Below are 24,483 nucleotides of genomic sequence, written 5' to 3'. Positions count from 1 at the left end.
GGGCTGGAGAACAAGTATTGTACCTGCACACAGATCATCAGAGGTCTCTTCTTCCATTCGTAATCTCTCATTCCCATTTTGAAGTTTGGAAAATTGACATTCTGAGAGGTATGAGGTCATTCAGTGAACTGCAGGCCTCATTCTTAACCTGTTAATTTCTTTTGTTAGATCCTATACTGCTCTCAAGTTCTTTTAGGACTGCCAGGCAGAGGTGAAAGCTGTATTTATGTTTAATAAATAATTAGTTTGTTCAGGACTGAGATTTCAGATATCTACATTCATTTTAATTTTTATTTATCGTACCCTGTCCTGATTTTTAATTTCTCTTAACCTTATCTGGAGCTGGGGATCCTAAATGACCTAGAAATACAAGTATACCTTATTTTCCAGAAAATGGAGATACATTTTAGCTATAATGTGAGTCCTATTCATGTTATCAATGTGATAATTAGTGTGTTTCCTGGAACACACTGTGTTTTTTTTTTAATTTAATTTTTTTTTTAAGATTTTATTTATTCATGAGAGACACAGAGAGAGAGGAAGAGAGAAAGGAGAAGCAGGCTCCATGCAGGAAGCCTGATGTGGGACTTAATCCTGGGACTCCAGGATCATGCCCTGGGCCAAAGGCAGGCGCCAAAACGCTGAGCCACCCAGGGATCCCCCATCAGTGTGTTTCTTTTGAAGAAGTTTTAGCCCCAAGATTTGCCACGTTTTTATGCTTTAGCAGACCTTTGAAATCCTGCAATTAAAGAATAATAATATTATTTAAGTCATAGAATACAAATGCAGAACCATTGGGCTGTATTTGATTTGGTATACACTAGCTAAGATGTCTAATGAGAAACCACTGCTGACTTCTTCATTGTTTAGACCAGTACTACTCAAAGTGTGTTCAGTAGACCAACAGCAACAGGCATTACCTAAGTGGAACTTGTTTGACATGTGGAATCTCAGGTTCCACCTAGAACTATTGAGTCAGTAGTTTTTAACAGAATCCAAAGAAGGATTCATGTGAACATTAAATTTGGAGACGCACTAGCCTAGAATAACATCTTACTCTTTGTTCTCATGGCAGGAGTCAGATAGCTGGGACTATAAAGTTCAAGCCTTATGTGAGCTTCTGGGATTTCAGAACTAACAGAAGGAAATTAGGCTGAGGGGAGATAAGATCCCAAAACCCAAGAACTCTGACTTTAGTTAATAGGTGTCGATGCATGGAAAGTGGGATGAAGACAGTATGTTCTCTTGAGGTGTAAACGGGAGTCCTTAGGGACAACCCCAGCTAAGTAGATGGGCGTTTAGTTAATATTACTGCAAGCTGAGATTTTTTTAGCAAATTAACATTACTTCTGTTGAAACATTAATTTCCAAGGTGAATAATTTACATAATGACATATTTTTATTCTTATTATCGTTTTTAGAAGGGGGGAGATAGACAATAAATAGATAAATAAGAGAGTGTCAGATAGTTTTAAGTGATAAAAGAATAATAAAAGATTAAGGGGACAAATAAGGGAGGAGGGGATTGGAGAGCCACTTTAGTTATTATGGTCAAGGAAGGCCTCTCTTAGGAGACATTTGAGTCTTAAATTATGAGATAGAAACCACCTCGTAATAACCCAAAGGAAGAGTCTTCCAGGCAGGAGGAAAATAGTAAGTACAAAGGCTCTAAAGCAGTAGGGAGGTTGGATTTTTTAAGATACCCAGAAGGCCATAGTGGCTGGTGTGTGGTATAGGAGGGGGAAAAGTAATAGGGGATGAATTTGGAGAGAGGTGCAGGGTCAAATCATGTAGGCTATTATAGCCAGGTAGGGTTTTTGTTTTGTTTTGTTTTTTAGAATAACTTTATCAAGATAATAGTTCACATACCATAACATTTATCCTCTTAGGAAGTGTACAATTCAGTGGTTTTTAGTATATTCAGAATTGTATAACAATCACTATTATCTAATTCTAAAACATTATGTCATCTCCAAAAGACAACCCATCCCAATAGTAGTCACTTACACTCCTTCTCTCCACCAATCAGCCCTTTGTAATCACTAATCTATTTTTGTTTCTGTGTATTTGTCTATTTTGGACATTTCATATGAATGGAATTATATAATTGTCTTTTTTTGACTGGCACATTCCATTTAGCATAGTGTCTTCAAGGCTTATTATATTTTAGCATGTGTCAGAATTTTCTTCCTTTTTAAGGTGAAATAATACTCTGTTGTACACATATTACCACATTTTTTTATCCATTCATTCATTGATTGACAACTTAGGTTGCTTCCTCTTTTTTAGCTATAATAAATAATGCTGCTGTGAATATAGGCGTACAGATATTTGTTCTAATCCCTACTTTCACTACATACTCAGATGTGGATTTACTGAATCGTATCATAATTGTGTGTTTAATTTTTTGTGGAATCACCATATTGTTTTCCACAGTGGCTGTACTATTTCACATTCTTACCAGCAGTGTACAAGGGTTCCATTTTCTCCACATCCCTGCTTTAGTTTTTTTCCTAATGTTGATTCTGTAGCTGAAATCATCTCTCAAGAGTGCTACAACTTTAAGCTGCTTTTAAGAGTACAACCATATAAATTCTAACAATTAAGGATTTTTATTGATTGAATCTGTAATTTGTATATTCTTTGGGATATGGAATTTAAGAGCATGTGAGGTTAAGGGCAGGGTGGTTTTCCTTACCATTGTTCAAAATGAACCTTGGAAATAAAAAATGAACTTTGGAAATTAGAAGGAAAACCAGTACTTAGATAGTGTTGGCCCTATGGGAACAAGTCACATATTTCATTTTCTCTAACCCCTCACAGCAACTTCATAGACAGCCAATGTTTTATCCCATGACTGAAATTAAAGAAGCAGAGTTTCAGAGTAGTTACGAGATCTGCCCAAGGTAAATCACTTGGAAATGGCAAGCGTGGGCTTCAGACTCAAGTCTTTGCAAATTACTGGCACTCTCTACTCTGCCAAAAGGCTTCCCATACCCAGCATTCTGAATATAGTATTTTGGGGAATGGAAGACTTGTTTATCACTAGAAAATCTTTTCTGATCTCCATTGTGTTCTCTTGGGCTCAAAACAGGAATGCATGGCAAGATGTCCCTCACACCAATGAAGGATGCTGTCAGCCAACGGAGACCGTGATTTCTGTGGTCCAAGAGCTTAGTGATCATTTGTAGGTTAGGGCTCAAGTTAAGAGCCATCCCTAGTTCCCCTGGTAGGTTGCAGGGGAGTAACTGAATGCTTGTCATCATTGAAGAGCTAGCTATCTACTACCTTAGGAATCCAGTTTGTGTATCTTGAGTTTTTACTATTCAGAAGAGCTCCATGCTGGGTCCTTTGGTAAATAATAATTTATGTTAGAGTTTACTGTTGACTGTGTTTTAGAACTATTCTCAGTCCTTTAAGTGCTTTATTTTATTTAGTCTCCGAACAACCCTATGAGATTGTTACTGTTCTCCCCAGTTAACATGAGACCTGAGCCCAGATCTGGCTCTGGATCCCAATCTGTTAATGACAGAGTGGCTGTATTGCCTTTCGTATTGCACATGGATATTTTCTAACTTACCTGTCTCTGCACAAGAGATTTTGCAGTCTCCTTCCCAGGGCTGACAGCCAAGATCTCCTCCCTTATTGTGGGGCTCTGGGTACAGGATGGACTGTACTCAAGCCAGAGCTACCTGTCCTTCTCGTTTCCTCAGGTCTGTAACATTGTGGCTGGGCAGCGCTGCATTAAGAAGTTGACCGACAACCAGACTTCGACCATGATAAAGGCTACAGCTAGGTCGGCCCCAGACAGACAGGAGGAGATTAGCCGCCTGGTCAGTAGGGCTGCAGAGAAATGTATGCTTGGTTGCTCAGTCATTGGGGCCCCTGATAGCATAGATGCTTTTCTGCCTTGGCAGGATCCTCAGGAGAACACAAGTCTGGATTTGTTGCCTGGGATTCCATAGGACTGCTCTTGTTTCTTGACCCTGTAGCTACTTGGCTTCCTATTTCTTTTTCCCTCCAGTATTACTTCCCTGTGTTATCCACTCCCACTTACTTCATTTTCCACTTTCCCCCCTTTTTTAGGGCTATTACTTTCCAGCCCCAGCTGCTCTTCAGGGCTTTCTCCTTGGGACCTAGAGGGTGAGCAGTATTGCCAAGCTGCTGCTCCCCTGACATCTCCTTCTTTTATCTTGCAGATGAAGAATGCCAGCTACAACCTAGATCCCTACATCCAGGAATTTGGGATCAAAGTGAAGGATGACATGACGGAGGTGACAGGGCGAGTGCTGCCGGCGCCCATCTTGCAGTACGGCGGCCGGGTGAGCAGGGTCAGGGCCAGACAACATCTCTGGGGCATATGGGAGGGGGAATTGGGTTGTATAGCCAGGGGCTTTTGCCCCTCTACTTACCTGGCTCTACTGAGGCTCACCTGGGCACCCGCTCTTCCTATCCCCAGAATCGGGCCATTGCCACACCTAATCAAGGTGTCTGGGACATGCGAGGGAAGCAGTTCTACAATGGGATTGAGATCAAAGTCTGGGCCATCGCCTGCTTTGCACCCCAAAAACAGTGTCGAGAAGAGGTGCTCAAGTAAGGAGGGTTGGGTTTATGGGTGGAAGGGTGGGAAGGACCCCAGAGCTGCCTACCTTCCCTTACCCACAGGGGGCCAAGATTCAGCTTGTGGTCTCTTCTTTCTGACTCTTGACCTTGCTTCCCTGTGCTTTCTGGCTCAAACTTCTCGCTGTTCCTTTTCTGTCCATCTGTGGTCAGAAATCTCACTAAGGAGCTGTATTTGTGTCAGAGATGATGATTTAGGGCATGAATCTCCTAAGGGAGGCCTGAGTTACTGTTATAATTACTAACATTGGAAATAAATAGTAGTAGTGATGACTATAATGTTAAACCAACATTCTACCTAATTTTTGTTCTCTTCTCTCATCTTCACAGTGAGTAGGTGGTGGTATTTCCATTTTCAGGAGACTGAGACTCAAAGAGTACCTTGTACAAGGTTTGCATATGAAGAAAGTGTCAGAGTTGGGATTGAATCAGATCTGAGGCTTCAAAGCTTGTATTCCTCATTGGAAACAAAAGCTCAGTTGGTTCTCTGAGCTGTCCTCTCCCATACACAGAATTTGTTCATTCAGGTCCAAGTGACTTGAATTAGATGAACAGGAGTTGTAAGGGCCTCTTAGCTACCTGAGGCTGAGGGGCTAGGAATAGATGACAACAATGAAGAAAATAGTAGAGCCAAATGGTTTAAAGGAGCATGTTAGGGGAGTAATGGTCTTGAGTGAATGAATGAATAGTAAAGAAATAACTGACCCCCTGCAGTCTTTTTTTAATTGAGATGTTCCAAATACCGCAAAATTAACCCCCCTAAGTGTACAGTTGAGTAAGTAGTTCGCGTAGTCTTTTGAAGTGATGTCTTCTTATTCTCTCTGGATCCAGAGTAGGATCAGTGCACACCTAGGCTGAGGAAAAGTTGGTGGAGCTGACCACTTTGGGTATTAATGAGGATAACAGCTGTGTGTCCTGGCAGGTTCAGCTGGTCTTGGGGTTTTTATAAGAATTAGTTACAGGATCATCACCTGATGATTGTGGGAATTCTGACTGCCCTCCCTGTGCATCTCTCCTGTCCCCCCACAGACCCACAACTACCACCATCACACTTCTGGTTTCTTTCAAATGAGTTCCTTTTGTCCCTTTCCTGGGTTTGGGGGGTTTTACCGCCATTTAGGTCATGCCACTCGTAGCCTTGACCTACTATTGAAGAACTGGTCCTTAGCAATATTGGAAAGGCTCCCAGCCATCCGCCTTTGTGTCAGCTTGCTGGTAGCTCTGTTCCCTGTGTGCTTCTCTCTTATTCCCAGGTTCTTTCCCTGTTCAGTTCTCTTGAGAAACAATCCATTGTTTTAGCTTTTTTGGGGTACAGAAACTGATAAACCTAGAATCTTGGAGTTGTGAGTCTGTTCATCAGTGATCCCCAGATGCAAGGAATAAGAATATGACTTGTTCACCTGGGTCAGTGGTACTGAGTTAGATTGTTTGGTTCTGGGCTAAAGATTAAAATCTGGGAGTCTTCAGGTATGGCCGTGGATGAGATTGTCCAGGGAGAATGTACATAGTGAACAGAGGCTGAGAGTAAGAACTGAGAGAAACTGGAAATAGAATGAAGTTCCTACAGGTGTGTGAGGGGATGGGCTCCAGAGCACAGGAAAAGGCATCCTCTAGTGAGACAGGGAGAAGTGAAGATGACTGTGGAGGTGGAGAAATTGGTAATTGGGATTGGATGAAGTCCTAGGGTCCTCAGAATTTTCCTTCTGGCTAAAGAAATTCTCTTACCTCAACTGTATCACGTTTAGGAGAGGATTTCAAAATCTTGCCCATTCTAGACTTCTTTCAACACCTGGCCCCCAGCACAGGACACAGCATGCCAAGTGTGATCTAGTGGAGAGAGAAAATTGGGAATACCACTTCCTTTGCAGTAGAGACCCACTTAACTAAATTTGACTGATTAAATTTGTTGTTCCTTTATATCCTCCAGCCTCATTCTATTCCTCTTTTCGGATGCAGCCACTGTCATGAAATGTGACCTTCCATCTAATTTATATGTTTTATATACCTACATACAAATGATTTATAAGATTTTTAAAAGATTTTTTTAAAATTATTTATTTATTTATGATAGTCACACAGAGAGAGAGAGAGAGAGAGAGAGGGGCAGAGACATAGGCAGAGGGAGAAGCAGGCTCCATGCACCGGGAGCCCGACGTGGGATTCGATCCCGGGTCTCCAGGATCACGCCCTGGGCCAAAGGCAGGCGCTAAACCGCTGCGCCACCCAGGGATCCCAATTTTTAAAAGATTTATTTACTTATTTTAGAGAAAGAGAGAGCCCACTGGGTGGGAGGGGGGTGCCAGGGCAGAGGGAGAGGGAGAGAGAAGCCCAAGCAGACTCCAAAGCTGAGTATGGAGCCTGACTCCAGGCTTGACCCTACAGCCTGAGCCAAAACCAAGAGTCAGATATTCAACTGACTGTGCCACCGAGGCACCCCTTAAGAGATTTTACATTTTACACAACAGTATCATATTGTATTTATCTTGTGTTTGCCTTTTTTATTATTTATTTATTTATTTATTTATTTATTTATTTGTAGTAAATATTTGACGAAATATTTTCTTACTACATAGACTTTTGAATCTATCATTTTGGTATTTATATGCTATAAAATGTCCCCTAGATAATTGCTTTTATTCTCTATTTGTGTATTGCTTTTAATCTAAATGTATGATTTTCACAAGTTAAATTTCCTACTGTTCATTTCAGTCTGTCATCATATTTATATAGCTTGATTTCTTAAATCTACTACTGTATGTGTACCCTTTCTTCCAACTTTGTCTTCCTTTCCTAGGGTAAAGCCCTAAAGCCAAAGGAAAAAAGCTTTGTTTAATTATTTGCTCTTAGGAGGGCACCTGGGTGGCTCAATCCATTAAACCATTTGCCTTCAGCTCTGGGTCATGATCCTGGAGCCCTGGGATGGAGCCCCAGGTCAGCTCCCTGCTCAGTGGAAACTAATTCTCCCTCTCCTCTTCTTACCGCTCATGCTTGCATGCTCTCTTTCATATAAAATCCTAATTTTTTTTTTCTCTTTGCTGTTAGGCTACAAAGAATCAGCCTAACAGGAGAAGAGGGAGCTGATTTTTACTGAGCACTTCCTGTGTTCTGATCACTGTTGGAGCTTATTTTAATATGAGCAGAGACCTTTCTCTCAGGCATTTGCCTGTTGCTACAGACTTCGTGCACAGGAATCAGCTACTTGAGTGGGACAAGGGAGGGACTCAGAATTCCCACAGGTCCCTTCCCTTGGCTCTCTGCCTGTACCATTGAATACTTAGCAAGCTTGATTTTGTCCTTCTCAACTTTTAAATGTGGTTTTTTATATTGGCTGTGATCATGTCTCATTTATCTCAGAATGTCTCAGTGGCTATCATAGTGCTAGGTACCTAAAATGGAGGCATTTGTTCAGAAGAATTAAAGTGGGACTCATTATCTCCTGTCATGACCATACTTGTGCTGCAGGAACTTCACAGACCAGCTGCGGAAGATTTCCAAGGATGCAGGGATGCCCATCCAGGGCCAGCCTTGCTTCTGCAAATACGCACAGGGGGCAGACAGCGTGGAGCCCATGTTCCGGCATCTCAAGAACACCTACTCAGGGCTGCAGCTCATTATCGTCATCCTGCCAGGGAAGACGCCAGTGTATGGTACAGTTCTCTGGGGACAATGATAATGAAGATAGGACTCCCTGGAGGGTCCTGTGGGTTCTTTGCTCTAGTCAGAGTTCTTCCTTAACGTCGGTATTCCTTTTGAAGGAGAAATATTAGCCCATGTGAGCCATTGAGTTATCCCAGGTTGCGCTTACCTGCTCACACTCCATCCTAGTAACATTTACTGGGGTCCTCTATGTGCTGGTCTTAATGCCAGGCTAAGCTGAGCCAAACACAGATATGGGTCAGTCCAGATTCCTTCCTACCCCTAGGAGGGTGTAGGACATTGTGCAGTATACTCAGGCAGAAATTGTGGTGGTTCTAGAAGTTGTCTGTTGCTTGGGAATGACTTGGACTTTCCGAGAAGTTTTTTCTCCCACTTTTAAGAGTAGGTCCGACTACATATATATATATATGTATATGGCTCAATTCTTTTACTGTTTTCCCAGCACCTCTCCTGTTTGAAAGAAAGAGGTGTCCCTCCACTTTCCTGGTTCAACCCATATATGCTCTTGTTCCCATCTCATCCTGCCACTTGTGGGACTTCGTACCCTTTATCCCTCAAACTTGTTCAGATTCCCCATCCAAGAGAATGTTACCAGTCAGGCCATCTCCTTTACTTTTTGTCTTCTTATTTTTTTGTTTTTTTTCATCATACTTTTTGAAAGAGTTCTCCACATTTTCTAGACCCACTTCCTCACTAGCTGCTTACTCCTTTCATCTGTCTTACCTCTGACTTTCTCTGAAACTTCACCCACAGAGACCCATCGGTGACCTTTCTCACTTCTCTTGATTTTCTCTGTCTCGTTTTATTTTGTCATTACCAGATACGCTTGGTATTTTCCAGGTTTCTATACCCTGCCTTCTCTATCTTTATATTCTAGTGAAATTTTCATTTATTTCAGTTGCTTAAAGTCATCACCTCTTATTAATATGTTATAATGTATTATTAAATCTTGGTCCAACCCTTGACCTCTGCCACTCCCATCTGTCCCTTTGACCTTTCTTCCTTCTATAAGCATTTATTTATCACTTACTATGTGTGAAACACTATGCTAGGTCCTAAATACATTGGTGAAGAAAACAGATGTAGTCTCTGCTCTTATGATGTGTTTTGGTGGGCAACTCTTTTTTTTCCCCTACCCTTCCCCCCCCCCCCCCCACCCCTGGACAACTCTTTAGTAGCTTCTTTTCTGTCTTTATTAGTAAGCTTTTGTCTTTACGTCTTCTGTATTTGGCATTGTAATTGCTTCTGGGTACCTTCTCCCAAACTCTGGAGGCAGTCTGTGTTCTCTTTACTCCATCTTCACCTTCTTCTTTTTTACAGTCTTAAGATATATTCTCTTGAATAAGAAAGATTTCTCATTTACTGGATGAGACCTTTTGTGACTACTCCCCCAAAAAACTTCATTGGATGAATTCACAAAATAACAATTTTTCAGGGCCCTGATCTTAATTAAACCTTTTCAGCTTTATCTTGTATTGTCCCTTTGCCACATATACTGGAAACATCACTTGTTCTGGAATTAGAAAGAAATGGATTTTAGTCCTGGCTATGCCAGTTTATTAATACAAATTAGCTAACCTTTCTGAGTCATGGATTAATTATATAACAAGCAACATCTAACCCAGTGCCTGGCACATCGGAGATACTTTACATGCTTATTTTTTTGCCTGTGCTTTCTAGTCTCTGGCTTTGCTTACATCATTTGCCTTTTTCTAGAATATCATAAGTAATCTTCTTCTTATTGCCCATATCGCCCTTAAAATTCTATCCATCAGGCCTCAATCTAAATATACTTATTTCTGGAAGCCATCTTTTACCATCCTACCTAGAGGATAAATCTTTCCAGATTCCTTTGGAAATTTTATCAGGCTGTTGATCAGTTGCTGCCTTCTTTGATATTATTTTGAGAGTCGAGTAGATCTTCTTTTGCTCTGAAACCTTCTTCCATCTGCACGTATGAATCTAAGGTAAAGCCTTCCACTGACGTCATATTCAGTAATTGATAATGGAGAGAAGTTGATTAACCTCCAATCCATGTCTCTAGGCCTTTAATCGATATCCTTGGATGCAAACTAAGGATACTTTTTAGAACTGCTTTGAGTAATTATCCACATTTCTAGTTCCTTTCATTAAAGGGAGAATCCATTATTGGCTTACCTGGGGAGTACCTTACTTTGCAGTATGCCTGAGGAAGGCAGTGCTCACTTAGAGATTTCCCCACCCTGGGCTCAGTGATGCTTTACCTCTGTCAAGTTTTAACCTTGATCAGGACCTTGGGTTTCTTCTACTTACATTCTCTTCCTTGACTATATACCACTTGGACAATGAAGACAGTTGCCTAGGAATTAAGCCAGCAGATTAGAAGAATCTAACTGCTCCTCTTAAGACCCTTACCTTGCCTTCTTGGAGGCCAAACAGAGCAAGATCCAGTTGCATTGTGGTTGCCCTGAGAGTGTAGAAGGGGACAGTGTCACATTTGTCCATTTCGAATCTGGTGCCATATCTCACCCTGTGCTTTATATTTAACTCTTTCCTCTCCACTAAATTGGTACTATTATCCTTTTTTAAAAATGTAGACTTTTTATTGTAGTATACATCTAGAAATCTAGAGTATCTAGAGTTCAGTTCTGTGAATTTTTACAAAAAGTCACAGCAGGGTGACCAGTACCCAGTTTTGGGAGCAAAACATGACCACCACCTCAGGCTTCTAGTCACTACAGCTTCCTATCAGTGGTAATCACTTTTGGCTTTTAGTGCCATAGATTCATTTTGACAGTCTTTGAACTTTATGTAAATGAATCATTTATTATGTACTTTTGGTGTGTCTGGCTTTCACTCAACATTATGTTTGTGAGTTCATCCATGTTTGTTTAGTTTGTTACATAATGTTAACATTATGTAACATAATTTAGATGTGTTTATCCATTCTATCAATGCAGATTTGTGTTGTTTCCAGCTTTTACTGTTTTTTTTTTTTTTGCTTTTACTGTTTTAAATAATGCCTCTGCATATATTCTTATACATACTGTTTGAGCATATATATTTTCATTTCCATTGGTTGTATACCTAGGAGGAATTTTGATTATATAGTTTACACTTCTACCAGCATTGTATGTGAATTATAGATGCTTTACTCTTACCAAATTTGGTATTGTTTCTTTCATTTTAGCCATTTTTATGGTGTCTAGTGGTACTGTTTTGTGCTTTTTGTGTGTGTGTTCCTTTTTTTAAATTTTATTTAAGATTTTATTTATTTATTCATGAGAGACACAGAGAGAGGCAGAGACATAGGCGGAGGGAGAAGCAGGTTCCTCGCAGGGAGCCCAACGTGGAACTCGATCCCAGGACCCTGGGACCATGCCCTGAGCCAAAGGCAGATGCTCAACTGCTGATCCACCAGGGCGTCCCATGTGTTGTGCTTTTAATAGAATTTCTCTGATGATTAATAAAGTTTGGTGTCTTTTTATATGTTTATTGGCCATTTCACTAGGCTCCTTTGTAAAGTACCTGTTCAAGTCTTTCCCTTTTCTTTTTGTTGCCTTAACTACCTTTTTCTTACTGATTTATAGGTGATTGATTTCTTACTGATTTATAATTCCTTTATTTAATATGTATGCGTATTATATATACATACAGAAGATATACATACATATATCTTCTCTGTGACTTGCCTTTTTACTTTCTTAATGGGAGTCTTTTGTTGAACAGAAATTTAAAATTTTAATGTACTCCAATTTGTATAATATTTTTTCTTTATGATTAGTAATTTCTGTGTCCTTTTTAAGAAATCCCAAGATCGTAAGATAGTAGTCTATGTTTTCTTTTAAATAAATGTATGTATGTGTTTTGACCTTTCACATTTAGAATTAGTCTGTCTCTTCCTGAATTTCTCTGTCCCCTGGCAGTGGTTCTTCTGCTTGTGCAAAGCTTAGAATCTCAGCCTCTTGTCCACATCTAGAATTAGCAAAAAGCAGCTGCAGAAGATAGCTCAACTTGGTGAGATTCTCTTCCTCTCTGGAGTTTTTGTCTCTTTAGTTCTTGTCTCAGCACCTCTCTGCTGCCTTCAAAAGATGATTTCTGTATTTTGTCTGGCTTTTCTGAATTTTATCTGCAGAGGCATTGGTTGGCCACTAACTACTCTGTCTCTCTTGATAGTGGAAATGATCCTTTAAGCTTTTTAAATATGTTCAGGTCTCTCTCATCGAAAACATACTAAATCTTTCATTGATCCCACATCTCCACCTTGGCACTTTGTATCAGCAAAATAGTTTTTGCCTCTAAACATTAATTTCTTCTGTAATGATAAATTCAAAGGATATCTCTGGGGCACGTGGGTGGCTCAGTCAGCTAAGTGTCTGACTCTTGATCTCAGCCCAGGTCTTGATCTCACCATCATGAGTTTAAGCCCTGCATTAGGGCTTCATGATGGGCATAGAGGCTACTAAAAAAACAAAACAAAGGACATTTCTAGTCCTTATTTTACTAGATCTCTTAGTAGCATTTGACTTAGTTGAACACTTGTTCCTTGAAACTCTCATTTTCCTTGGTGTTCATGATACAACTCTGTCTTCCTCCTAGTTCTCTGGATATTTCTCTTTTGCAGACTCATCTTCTTAATTGTTCTGCAAATGCTGGGGGTTCCTCAAGATTCAGGTCTAAGCCTTCCTCCTTTCAGCTGTTCTCTTCCTTGATGATCTCATCAAGATCATGCCTTTAATTACCCTCTGTACAAAATATCTAACACATTTGCATGTCCTTTCAGACTGCTTTTGCACTTTAAACTACTATTCTCATTACCTAATTGACATCCTCACTGGGATAACCAAAAAGCACTTCAAACTTCAAAAGGTTTCAAAATAATTTATGACCTGTTTTATTACAAAAGCTAGAAACTTGAAATTTATCCATAAAAATTCTTTTTATCATCTCTGAGTCCCTTAAATCTCTATTGAACCTGTTTGTTTCTTTCTATCTTAAGTAACTGTCTTCTTAGTATAAGCAACCCTCAGTTCTTGCTTAGGTCAGTCTGATAGCCACATTCTTTCTCTTACACCATGGTTCCTTTACTTTCCTTTTTTTTTTTTTTTTAATAATAAATTTATTTTTTATTGGTGTTCAATTTGTCCTTTACTTTCCTTTTTAGTTACTTTGGCTTTTCAGTTTCTCTATCTCTCTCTCTCTCTCTCTCTCTCAAAATTTTTTTAAGATTTTATTTATTCATGAGAGACAGAGAGAGATAGAGAGGCAAAGACACAGGCAGAGGGAGAAGCAGGCTCCATGCAGGAGGGAGCCCGACATGGGTCTCGATCCCGAGTCTCCAGGATCACGCCTTGGGCTGAAGGTGGCGCTAAACCACTGAGCCACCCGGGCTACCCAACTTTTCAGTTTCTCAAGCAGAACTCCTATCAGAGTGCATTTTTGCATGCCGTTCCCTCTGGTTGGAATGCTCTCCCAACTCCACCCCTCTTCTAATGATTTTCCACCACTGGGTTTCATTTTTATCATTATTTAGTCCTTTCCTGGCTGGGTTATTATCCCCTGATATATGCTCTCATACCTTCATGAAGTTTTTTATTGTAGCATTTATCATTGTTGTACTTCTCATGATTTTTAGATTAGTCACTAGACAGTAACCACTATGATTAGGGACTCTATGTTTCTGGTTATCACTGTATTCTTACCTTCTTATATCCTGCCTGACATCTAATCGGCATTCAGTAAATATTTGTTGAACGCACTAATTACTTCTCTCCCTGCTTATAGCTGAAGTGAAACGTGTTGGAGATACACTTTTGGGAATGGCTACACAGTGTGTGCAAGTGAAGAATGTGGTCAAGACCTCGCCTCAGACTCTATCCAACCTCTGCCTGAAGATCAATGTCAAACTTGGTGGCATTAACAACATCCTAGTCCCACACCAGCGGTATGATCTCTGTTGCCCACTTGCCCCGTCAAGCAAGGTACCATGTTGGGGATTGTCAAAACGATAGGACTCTGGCCAGGCAGAGTGAATCAGACACAAGGGAGAGATGACCAAAATGGGTACTAGATGGTGCCAGGAAGAGAAGATCCAACTCCTCACCATTTGTTTTCTCTTCTTTGTTTAGCTCTGCCGTCTTTCAACAGCCAGTGATATTCCTGGGAGCAGATGTTACACACCCCCCAGCAGGGGATGGGAAAAAACCTTCTATCACAGCAGTGAGTGATACTCTCCAGCTTCTTCTTAAGGTTCTCATTTTAGCTCTGAGCTTCGAAGACTGCACATAATATCCTTGCCTCAGCTCTGATGCTTGACCCTTCATAAAAACTTTTTTTCCAGCTGATCATCCCCATTAACCACTCCCTTGGTATCTTCATTAAACTAACTCTGTATGGTATCTGTTTTTCAGAGAGAGCAGTGAGAGTGTAGGCGGTGGCCAGAGACTTTGACCAGTCTCCATCACTCTTGCTCTGTGTTCAAATTTCTCTCTCTCTCTCCATGCCCACTTTTGGGATATAGGAAAGACCATATCTCTTCTCTGAAATCCTTTTTAACGTGGTTACCTAGTTGCTGGGACTGACTTTTCTTTCCTCTTCCCCATCCCTACCCCTGATCCATCTAATAGATTAGTTGTCTTTCCAATCCCTCTCTAGCTTCTCTGCTCCCCATCCCTAGGGGCTTCTGAATTGCTAGGGATCAGGCCTTTCTTCCCACTTCTCTTTTCTCAACCCTCACATTTCTCTAGGCAAACGGGGCTAATCACAGTAAATGCAGGTAAATACTATGCTATGCTTATCCTTGTTTTCCTTGTGGCCGTCCATCCTAGGCTCTGGCCACGTCCCCTTTGAAAATGATATTACTCCTACCTCCTGCAGGAACACTCTTCATTGTGATTACTGGGTAGATTAGTACTTAAATTGAGAAAAGGACAAACTTGTAGCTCTTTGAGTTGGTAGTGCCAGACCTTCACATTACCCTCCTGCAAGGGGTAAGAAAATCGAACTTACCAAGTACTTACTGTGGGCTAGGTCTTATGCAAGGTGTTTTATTTTTTTTTATTTAATTTTATAGAAGATTTTACTTATTTTTTCATGAGAGACACAGAGAGAGGCAGAGACATAGGTGGAGGGAGAAGCAGGCTCCCCGCAGGGAGCCCAATGCAGGATTCGATCCCAGAACTCTGGGATCATGCCCTGAGCCAAAGGCAGATGCTCACCCATGAGCCACCCAGGCATCCCTGCAAGGAGTAGCACTGTAAGCAGGTGGCATTCTTATCTATTTGAGAGGAAAAAGAAGATCAGATGGATTAAATAACTTCTGCATGCATGATAGAGATTGAAACCAGGACTCATTGTATCCAAAACCCTACTAATTTGATTGCATAGTTTTCTTGCTAAGAAGCCTTCCCCAAATCCACATCCTAACAGTGTTGGGAGGGTGGAAGTTCTGGAGGCTGATCCTGCCTCTTTGATTGTTAGGTGGTAGGCAGTATGGATGCCCACCCCAGCCGTTACTGTGCTACTGTGCGGGTGCAGCGACCCCGGCAGGAGATCATTGAAGACTTATCCTACATGGTGCGTGAGCTGCTCATCCAGTTCTACAAGTCTACCCGCTTCAAGCCTACCCGCATCATCTTCTACCGAGATGGGGTTCCTGAAGGCCAGCTCCCCCAGGTAGGGCCCAAAGTAGGTGAAGAAAACCTTCACATTGGGGCCAAAGGGCCTAATGGGTGCAGAGAGTACTGCTCCCTTTTTTAAAGCTATTGGCATTGGGAGGTGGTACTTTGAGAGCTTTGCTAAATGGCAGTAAGGCCTAGGATGGTCCCTAGAATTTATAGTTCCTTTTTTTTTTTTTTTTAAGATCTTATTTATTTGAGATAGAGACAGAGCACGAGTAGGGGGAGTGATAGAGGGAAAAGGAGAAGCAGGCTCCCCACCGAGAAGGGAGCCTGATGTGGGATTTGATCCCAGGGCCCCAGGATCATGACCGGAACCAAAAGCAGATACTTAACTGAATGAGCCACCGGTGCTCCTAGGATTTGTAGTTGACAAGTTCCTACATAGGTGATGCTGCTGGTTGGAGGTCACACTTTGAGAATTACTGCTGTTGAGCTTCCTTCAGAATGTTCCTCCTATTCTTTGTCCCTGCCAAGTCTTCATATTCTGTTGTTCAGAGTATATAATGAACTGGTTTCCTTGACTACCACTTAATATTAATACAGCTGTTATTTATTGAGCACCTCTTATGTACTATGAATTGTGGTAAGCACTTCATATGTGTTCTACTTAATGGTTAGAAAAACTGTATGAAATAATAATTATCCCATTTGACAGATGATGAAACTTGAGGCTTGGAAATGTTAAATGATATCTTCAGTGTCAACCAAGCTAAACAATGGTGGAACTGGGATTCAGACAAATTGGTGTGATTTGAGTTTATGCTCTCATCCATTTCTCAGTTTTCTCTAAGTCATCCAGTCTTCCCTAAAACAGCAGACAAATTTATACTATCATTTTTCTGTTCAGGAATGTCTAGTAGCTTCACATAGTCTTGGGATAAAATTCAAACTGCTTAGCAAAGCAATCAGGAGTTATTAAGCCCCTACTAGGTTTTTTATACTTTTACTTAATTAATCTGTTACACTTTTCACAACAGTTTTGTGAGGCTAACTTTAGTAGATGTGGAGAAAATGAGACTTAGGAGGTTAAGCAGCTTGCTAATAGGAATATAACTGAATAAAGCTTGGGTTTAAACCTAGTTCTAATTGATTTCCATTCCATCCATTTTCTACCATACAGTTTTGACTCCCTATATCTGACTTCTAAGGCCACAAGGCAACTATTGCCTATGGTTATTTACTTGTGGGTTCTTCTTTAGCCCATTTTCATATAATCCTGCTTCTTTGTAGGACTGAATTCATCTACTCCTTCTGTACCAATTCCTGAACTATGTGTCTGCTCTTCTCTGGTGATCTCAGCACTGTCTGCTCTTAGAGCTCAGGGGGGAATTCCTATTATCCTCCTGATTCTGAAATTGACCTTACTTTGGACATTGTGATATTAGTGATGTCTGTGTACTTTGGTTCTGTGTCTTTTTATATATGAACCAGGTGAGTGCTCTCTGCTGATGCCAGCCTCCCAACCAAGGTTTTTTAGCAACATATCATAGCAACTGAGTATAAGACAAATTTTACAGGAAGGCTCTGTCATCTGTGATGGTTGGGTGTCAGCTTATAAAGAGACTGAGCAAAAAGCCATATACAAATGGCAACCTCGTAGTTCACACAGATGTGACTTAGGAGAAGCTATATGTCTCTTTGTCTCCCTTCTCACTCGTGCCTAGATCCTGCACTATGAGCTGCTGGCCATTCGTGATGCCTGCATCAAACTGGAAAAGGACTACCAGCCTGGGATCACTTACATTGTAGTGCAGAAACGCCATCATACCCGCCTTTTTTGTGCTGACAAGAATGAACGAGTGAGTAAGAGATTGAGGAAGCCACTCATACCCTTATCCTGTGTCCCTTCTCTTAATATGGAAAAAGCCCTTGAGATAAATTTGGGGATTTAATCCTTGGTTTGTCTGTTGTCTCTGGCCCCTTCCCCCAGCTCTTGTCCTTCCCTTTTTTCCTTTTGTCCCCTCCTGCCTTTATAGTCCGGCTCCTTCCTCCTAGCTCCCTCACCTGTAGACCCCTCTATAGACCAGCTCCCAGAGAAGAAAAGAGAAGTACTATTTATTGAAGTTCTGTTATATGTCAGACACTGTACGAGGTGTCTTCCTCACAGCAGCCCTGTGAGGTAGGTATTATTACCTCCAGTTTAACCTCAAAAAAGTTAAATGACTTGCTAAAGTCACACAGCTAATGAATGGTAAAATCAGGTCTGTGTGACAGTAGAAGCCCATTATTTTAATATCTAATATCCTCTAGGAACAGCAACTTCTGCTTTACTTTTGAGATTCTGGTGGGCCAGGCAGACCTTGGGATCTTGGGATCTTGGTTGTCTTTGTCTCTATACAGATTGGGAAGAGTGGTAACATCCCAGCTGGGACAACTGTGGACACCAACATCACCCACCCATTTGAGTTCGACTTCTATCTGTGCAGCCATGCAGGCATCCAGGTAGCCGGGCTATGTCCAGGGGTTTCCTTTTTTTTTTTTTTTTTTGTCCAGGGGTTTCCAATGGGTCAAAAATGAATTGATTATTCCCATTGTCTCTAAAATATATCAGGTGTCACTGAGGGCATTCAGAACAGGATTATTCTCTTAATAAGCTTTTAGCGTATATGAACAGAAGTACATTTTGAGCATCTTAAGCAGGATTGCCCATAACAAGGGTATTTTGTGACATAGGTAGCTTTGTGTGTGCGTCTTCCAACCCAATCACACTCCTTTTTTTTTTTTTAAAGATTTTATTTATTTATTCATGAGATGCACACACACACACATACACACACATACACACACAGAGGCAGAGATACAGGCAGAGAGAGAAGCAGGCTCCATGCAGGGAGTCCTATGTGGAACTCCATCCCAGGACTCCAGGATCACGCCCTGGGCGGAAGGCAGGTGCTGAACTGCTGAGCCACCCAGGGATCCCCCACCACACTCTTAATAGTGATCCTATTCCTTAGCATTGGCCATCCCTTCTGCCCAACCTGGGGCCCCCTCACCTTCCTATCTTCCCAGGGCACCAGCCGACCATCACATTACTATGTCCTTTGGGATGACAACCGTTTCACAGCGGATGAGCTCCAGATCTTGACGTACCAGCTGTGCCACACTTACGTACGATGCACACGCTCCGTCTCTATCCCAGCACCTGCCTACTATGCCCGCCTGGTGGCTTTCCGGGCACGATACCACCTAGTGGACAAGGAACATGACAGGTGAGGCCTAGGATCAAGGTGGCTTTCCTTTAGCATCAGCCTCTGGTACTAGATCCTCTCAACTTTCCTTGGGCAGAAGGAAATGAATATTATATAATATGGTATCTTTGGGCTCATATGCCCAAATCTGGGTTGGGGCTTTCTCTTCTTGGTATGGGAATTGGTACTCTGAATGGGGGAATGGATTAGCAGCAGCTCAGTGCACCAGGAAGGACTTCTTTCATTTTTGCTTTTCAGTGGAGAGGGGAGCCACATATCGGGGCAGAGCAATGGGCGGGACCCCCAGGCCCTGGCCAAAGCCGTGCAGGTTCACCAGGATACTCTGCGCACCATGTACTTCGCTTGAAGGCAGAACGCTGTTACCTCACTGGATAGAAGAAAGCTTTCCAAGCCCCAAGAGCTGTGCCGCCCAAATCCAGAGGAAGCAAGGAGGAGGAGGGAGGGTAGGGAGGAGTTCAGAAGGCCTTGTTTCCTTCTACAAAGGGGGCAAAAGGGTGGGGAACAGGGCCAGTAAGCCAGACCACCAGCCAGAAATCTTTGATGTCCACCTCATGACCCCCACCCCTCCACCCATCTTGTCACATCTGGCCCTGACCCCACTGGACCAAGAGGGGCAGCACTGGTGCCCACCATACACACAGGTGTCTCATGTGACTCACAGTGCTAAAGACTCATGCCTGACAGCTTGCTAAGGTCGGCTCTGCAGCCCCGCGGACAAAAGCTGGTAGGTTTGGGTTTGATACTTTAGATGGGAGAGTGAGGGGCTTGAGAAAGTGGGTGGGAGGAGGGAAGGATTTTTTAGGAGCCTTAATCAGAAAAGGTCTAGATTTGTTTAAGAGGAAAAACGAAACCAGACCCAGATCAATATTTTAGAATACTAGATGTTTTAATGGGTTGAAAATCCAGTTTGTAGGAAGATTTTTAATGCTAATGATTTTGGTTGCTCCTCCCCCAGCTGACACCCCTTTTTCCCTTATTCCTTTCTCTCTACTTTGTCTACCCCACCTTACACCTCCTCCCTGACAGACATCCAGCCCCTAGTAAGACTTAAGGCACTATGGCACTTAGCTCTGAAGTGACACGACCCTGTCTTCCTTCCGCCTACTGGTGGGTAACCAGTGCCTTCCCTGTAACGGTAATGCTGCAGAACTGCAACCTTTTGTACCTTTCTTTGGGGGGATGGGGTGGGGGTGGGAGAGGAGGTAGGTGGGGAAGAAATACCCCTAACCCAACAAGCCTCTAGCCAGAGCGCCAGCTACTTTGCATTCAAAGGAATTAACTTCCATATTCATTGAGCTTTTAAAAAGATCACAACCTCAAGATGGTTAAAGTCCATTGACATTTGCACTTTCAGACATGACAAGTCTAGGAGCTGCTGAGATGACTGGCCCTTGGCCTTTCCACTTGACGCCTCCTTTTCTCCCTGTCGTCGTCGTCCCGTCCCCCCCCCCCCCCCCCCCCCCGAGCCTTCCCACCTGCCTGGGTCTGGAGTTACTTACATCGCATTTCTCATTCTTGGCTTCTTTTTTCCCCTGATGGTCAAGTCGATTATGTTTCAATATTTCTTAACTGGGGTGTCTTATAACAAATGATCTTTAGGTCTAAAATAAGAAAAAAAAAAAAGAGCAAAAACTAAATGTTATTTTTATACCATAACTTGAGTCTGTTGCCAAAATCTGGAAATCCCTCCCATGCCCAATAAGTTTACATCCCAGAAACATTGAGCCATCAGAAGGAACTATGTACCTGACTTATTCTTTGGCCTGGCTAGGTAGGGAGAGTGGTTATCTCCCCAAGGTGGGGCTCAGGCTCCACCCTTCCCCTGTGCAGATAATATCGTTTTCTTGCTGTAGGCGCCCTCCTCTGCACTGCCCTGTACTCTTCCTGCAAGTGCATCTTCCCTTTCTCTAGACTGTTCTCTGACACTTTGGCTCATCCCAGATTCCAGTGTGTCCTGTGGACAGGCTGGGGGATTTTGCTGCTCCCTATCGCTTCTGTTTACACAAATGAATTTTTCCCAGTTTCCCACTAGGGCATGTGAGTGGGTGGCATGGGCCTTTGTTTTGTTTTGTTTTGTTTTGTTTTTGTCTCCCTGGATAAAGATGGGGTTTGGCTATCTTGCAGAACTGGAAAAGTAGGGGGTTTCTAGCTTGGTGCCTGCTGGCCTTGAGGCAAGGCCCCCTCTTTCCTTAACTGTTCATTTTTTTCCTATCCCACTGCTTGGGATGAGGAGTTGCAGCTTCAGTGTGGAAGTTCCTCTTTGTGAGGAGCCTGGGCTTGGGTTTGCCCCAATCTGGTGATGAAGCCATGACACTTTAGACCTAGCTCAGGCTTGGAGGCCAGTCTGAATCCTGGCCTGTGTGCTTAGAGCTACCATTTCCCCTCTCCAGCAGCCCTTGTACAGACCCAGATTTGCTATGCAAAACAGTCTATCCCAGGTTCTGTTCTGGTTGGCTACTTTGTTCAGCAACTTCACAAAACGTAGCACAAACATTGATTATGGAGAAGGCATCAGGACTGTTGAGTAACTCCTCCTCTACTTCTTCCCTACTGGCTACGGCATGGGATGCCCCATGGGCACAGCCCAGCTGAAGAACAGAATGGAGGGCTCTGGGAGGAGGCAGCTCACTGGAGAGCCTACATTCCTTACACAAGTGCCTAAAGAGAGTGATGCCAACACTCCATCTGCCCTGTCCATCGCCTTCATATACTGTCTACTTCGTGTTCAGTCACCCTTTGGGGAGGGGAGCTCTCTTGGGACAATGGGCTCTGCATGTTCTCTTCTTTGGGTGCATTTAGGGGCTGGGATCAGGGCACTGTTCCTGGAGGGTCCAGTCATTCACCAGCATTTGCAAATATCCATAGGGAGCTGGTGGTAACCACCTACTCTCAGCAACAAGTTTATGTTCTCCTTTTTCTCTCTTTGCCTCACTCTCTCCATTTGGATTTTGAGCTGGGGCTTAAAAAGCATTTTTTAGCCCTTGGGCATTGCACATGCCATTCATGAAATAAAAAGGCAAGAGAAGCAGTTTGGGCAATGGCAAGAAAATGACTTCTTGCTCTGATTTCTTTTTTTTTAATCTTTGAGACTTGAAAAATATCCTTGACCTTGAGGATTATTCTTGTTTGAAAGATGGTGCATGCAGTTTGAGAAGTGGTGTTAGCAACAAGCTTTGGATTTCTTGGATTTGGTTAAGTGGTGCTTCTTACTTGTGCTCTGAGAAAGTGTTGGGGGGACCCCAGCCTCATCCTCTTGGACAGGTCTCTTGCTCCCTTCATTCTACTCTCTTGCCTCTCTTTTCTACTTATCTCTTTCCCTGTTGTCCTTTTCCTTTTTCAATTCACTAAGCTTGTTTGCTGGCCTGCCTGCCTACGTGATGATGAATTCTCTGCATGGCTATGATAATCCCACTGTTAGCTAGCAAGGTCAGGCTTAATACTCCTTGGCTGCAGAAGACCAAGAATCTGTTCTCCAAGCCTGGTGATGTTCTCTCTGGGCTTGACTGCCATCAATGTTATACAAAGGCAGATCAGCAAGCCTGCCTACCTGGCATGAAATCAGGAGGGCTTCTGACAACTTCCACACCTGTCCACTCCTTGGGGTTGGTTTCTCTCATTGCTTTTTCTAGATCTGGTTCCATGTCTCTACTGGGGCCTCCCTTTTCTGAGGATGTCCTAGGGTTGAGCTACTTGGTTTCCGGTGTTGGGGGGTTAGGGGATGGACATGGGGGAAGAAGAGAGTGATCGGAAGAAAATGGGAGAGAATTTGGATAAAAGATGGGAAAGAGCACTGTTTATTGATCATTTTTCCAGTCTAGTCTGACCCATTGGGGGTTGAGGTGCTATTGCTGAACCTTGGGATAAGCCTGGGGCTATTGTTGATGGGAACTTAGGTTTAGAATAATGATGAGGAAGGTACCTAAAAGCATGAAATCTCCCTAAAAACCTCCTGGTTCCCACCTACTAGATAGCCCCACTAAGGCCTCCTCATTGGCTAAGCAACAATGTTCTTGGATGGGTTTTGTTTTTGTTTTTGTTTCTGTTTTTTTGGGGTCCAGAATTCAGTAAATGAGGCTAGCACTCAGGATGGGCAGCCAAGGGGACAATTTGACTTCTTTGCTGGCCCATGGGGTATCTATCTGCAAGGCTGGTGGACAGTGTTTTAGACCTGGCATCATGTGTAACAAAGAAGAATGGAAGTTCCTTCCCCTTCAGGGTGGAAAGTCATCTCAAACTAGCCAAAATGCAGTTTTGGAAACTACATTGGGGGAAGTTATTTTTTATATTTACTGGGCCTCGGCCAATCCAGGATGGTAGCTGGGATGCCTTCCTTTTAAAGTCTGATCATGGCAGGGATATGCAGGGCACTCTTTCCTATTTAGCCTTCTAAGCAGATTGGGGAGAAGGGATTCTCTGGTTTTCTCTTTCCCCCCTTTTATTAGGACTTGCCTTCTCCCTAGGCAGGGAGAGAGGCTAGGTTGGTGCTCTCCCCTTACTCTATTCCTACTGACTTAGAACCTCTGGCTGCTGTTTGGGAGCCTAAGAATGGGAGTGGAGGGAATGGGCTCAAAATAAAACAGAATAAGGTGGGGAAAGCAGATTTCCTTCTTTAAAAAGGAAAATAGGAAACCCTCCAAGGATTGTGCAAGTAAAGACAATGTGTCAAATGCACTGAGTCCCCTGGTGTAGTAGCAATAAGGAAAAATGAAATGACTTTCCTGTGCACACAGTCCAACCCGATTGGTGTGTGATGTTGCACTTAGCAGCCATCTGGTGGGCATGTGTGACTACTCTGGGTTTCACTTTAGTTTCTAAACTTTTTATCCCTCTCAAGTCCAGCATGGATGGGGAAATGTCCCTGGAGCCCCACAGCTGTGTACTTGTTTGCATTTGTTTCCCTTTGAGACTTGTGTTTGTGTCCTGCTTCGAGCTGTACCTTGTCCAGTCCATTGTAAAATTTTCCCAACAGCTGTAATGTACAGTTCCTTCTAAAGCAAGCAACAGCAGCACAATTCTGTGTTTTATAAAGACAACAGTGGCTTCTATTTCTAAAGTGCGGTCTCTCTCTCTCTTTTTCCCCAGCCCCATTAGCAAAGCAAACTGTTGGGATTAATTATATCTCTGATAGATTTTAGGTTAGACTAATAGATTGTTATAAGAGCAGAACCATCACTTATATAGGAAAGTGGATAAAAAAAATACCAGAATGTTGAAACTACAGATTATATGTAATCCTTCACAAGCCCTCCATTTATTCTTCATTCAACAAACCATGCAAAGCATTGTGTCCAGCAGTATTGTTGGGGGAGGAAGCAAGCACAGATCAAAAATGAGGAAAA

The 24,483-nt window shown here is 42.5% G+C and overlaps 1 protein-coding gene across 6 annotated transcripts in view; it reads left to right on the top strand.

Annotated features, from left to right (window-relative positions):
• AGO1 (argonaute RISC component 1) overlaps window positions 1–24,197 on the top strand; it is a 35,208-nt gene extending 11,011 nt beyond the window's left edge. For 3 of the 6 annotated variants that reach the window (XM_077844772.1, XM_077844775.1, XM_077844776.1), the window contains 11 exons: window positions 3,714–3,833; window positions 4,200–4,331; window positions 4,460–4,593; window positions 8,083–8,267; window positions 14,041–14,200; window positions 14,385–14,475; window positions 15,736–15,930; window positions 17,600–17,734; window positions 18,276–18,377; window positions 18,945–19,144; window positions 19,382–24,197. In XM_077844772.1, coding sequence (XP_077700898.1) covers window positions 3,714–3,833; window positions 4,200–4,331; window positions 4,460–4,593; window positions 8,083–8,267; window positions 14,041–14,200; window positions 14,385–14,475; window positions 15,736–15,930; window positions 17,600–17,734; window positions 18,276–18,377; window positions 18,945–19,144; window positions 19,382–19,490 — 1,563 coding nt within the window. In that variant the 3' untranslated portion in view covers window positions 19,491–24,197. The remainder of the gene's footprint in view (window positions 1–3,713; window positions 3,834–4,199; window positions 4,332–4,459; window positions 4,594–8,082; window positions 8,268–14,040; window positions 14,201–14,384; window positions 14,476–15,735; window positions 15,931–17,599; window positions 17,735–18,275; window positions 18,378–18,944; window positions 19,145–19,381) is intronic. The other 3 variants (XR_013350284.1, XM_077844773.1, XM_077844774.1) reach the window with 3 other exon arrangements.
• Window positions 24,198–24,483: the final 286 nt, after the last annotated feature.

Source organism: Canis aureus, chromosome 13 (genome assembly GCF_053574225.1).
Source record: "Canis aureus isolate CA01 chromosome 13, VMU_Caureus_v.1.0, whole genome shotgun sequence".
NCBI classification, from domain to species: Eukaryota; Metazoa; Chordata; class Mammalia; order Carnivora; family Canidae; genus Canis; species Canis aureus.
This window is presented reverse-complemented; position numbering and strand designations above follow the sequence as displayed.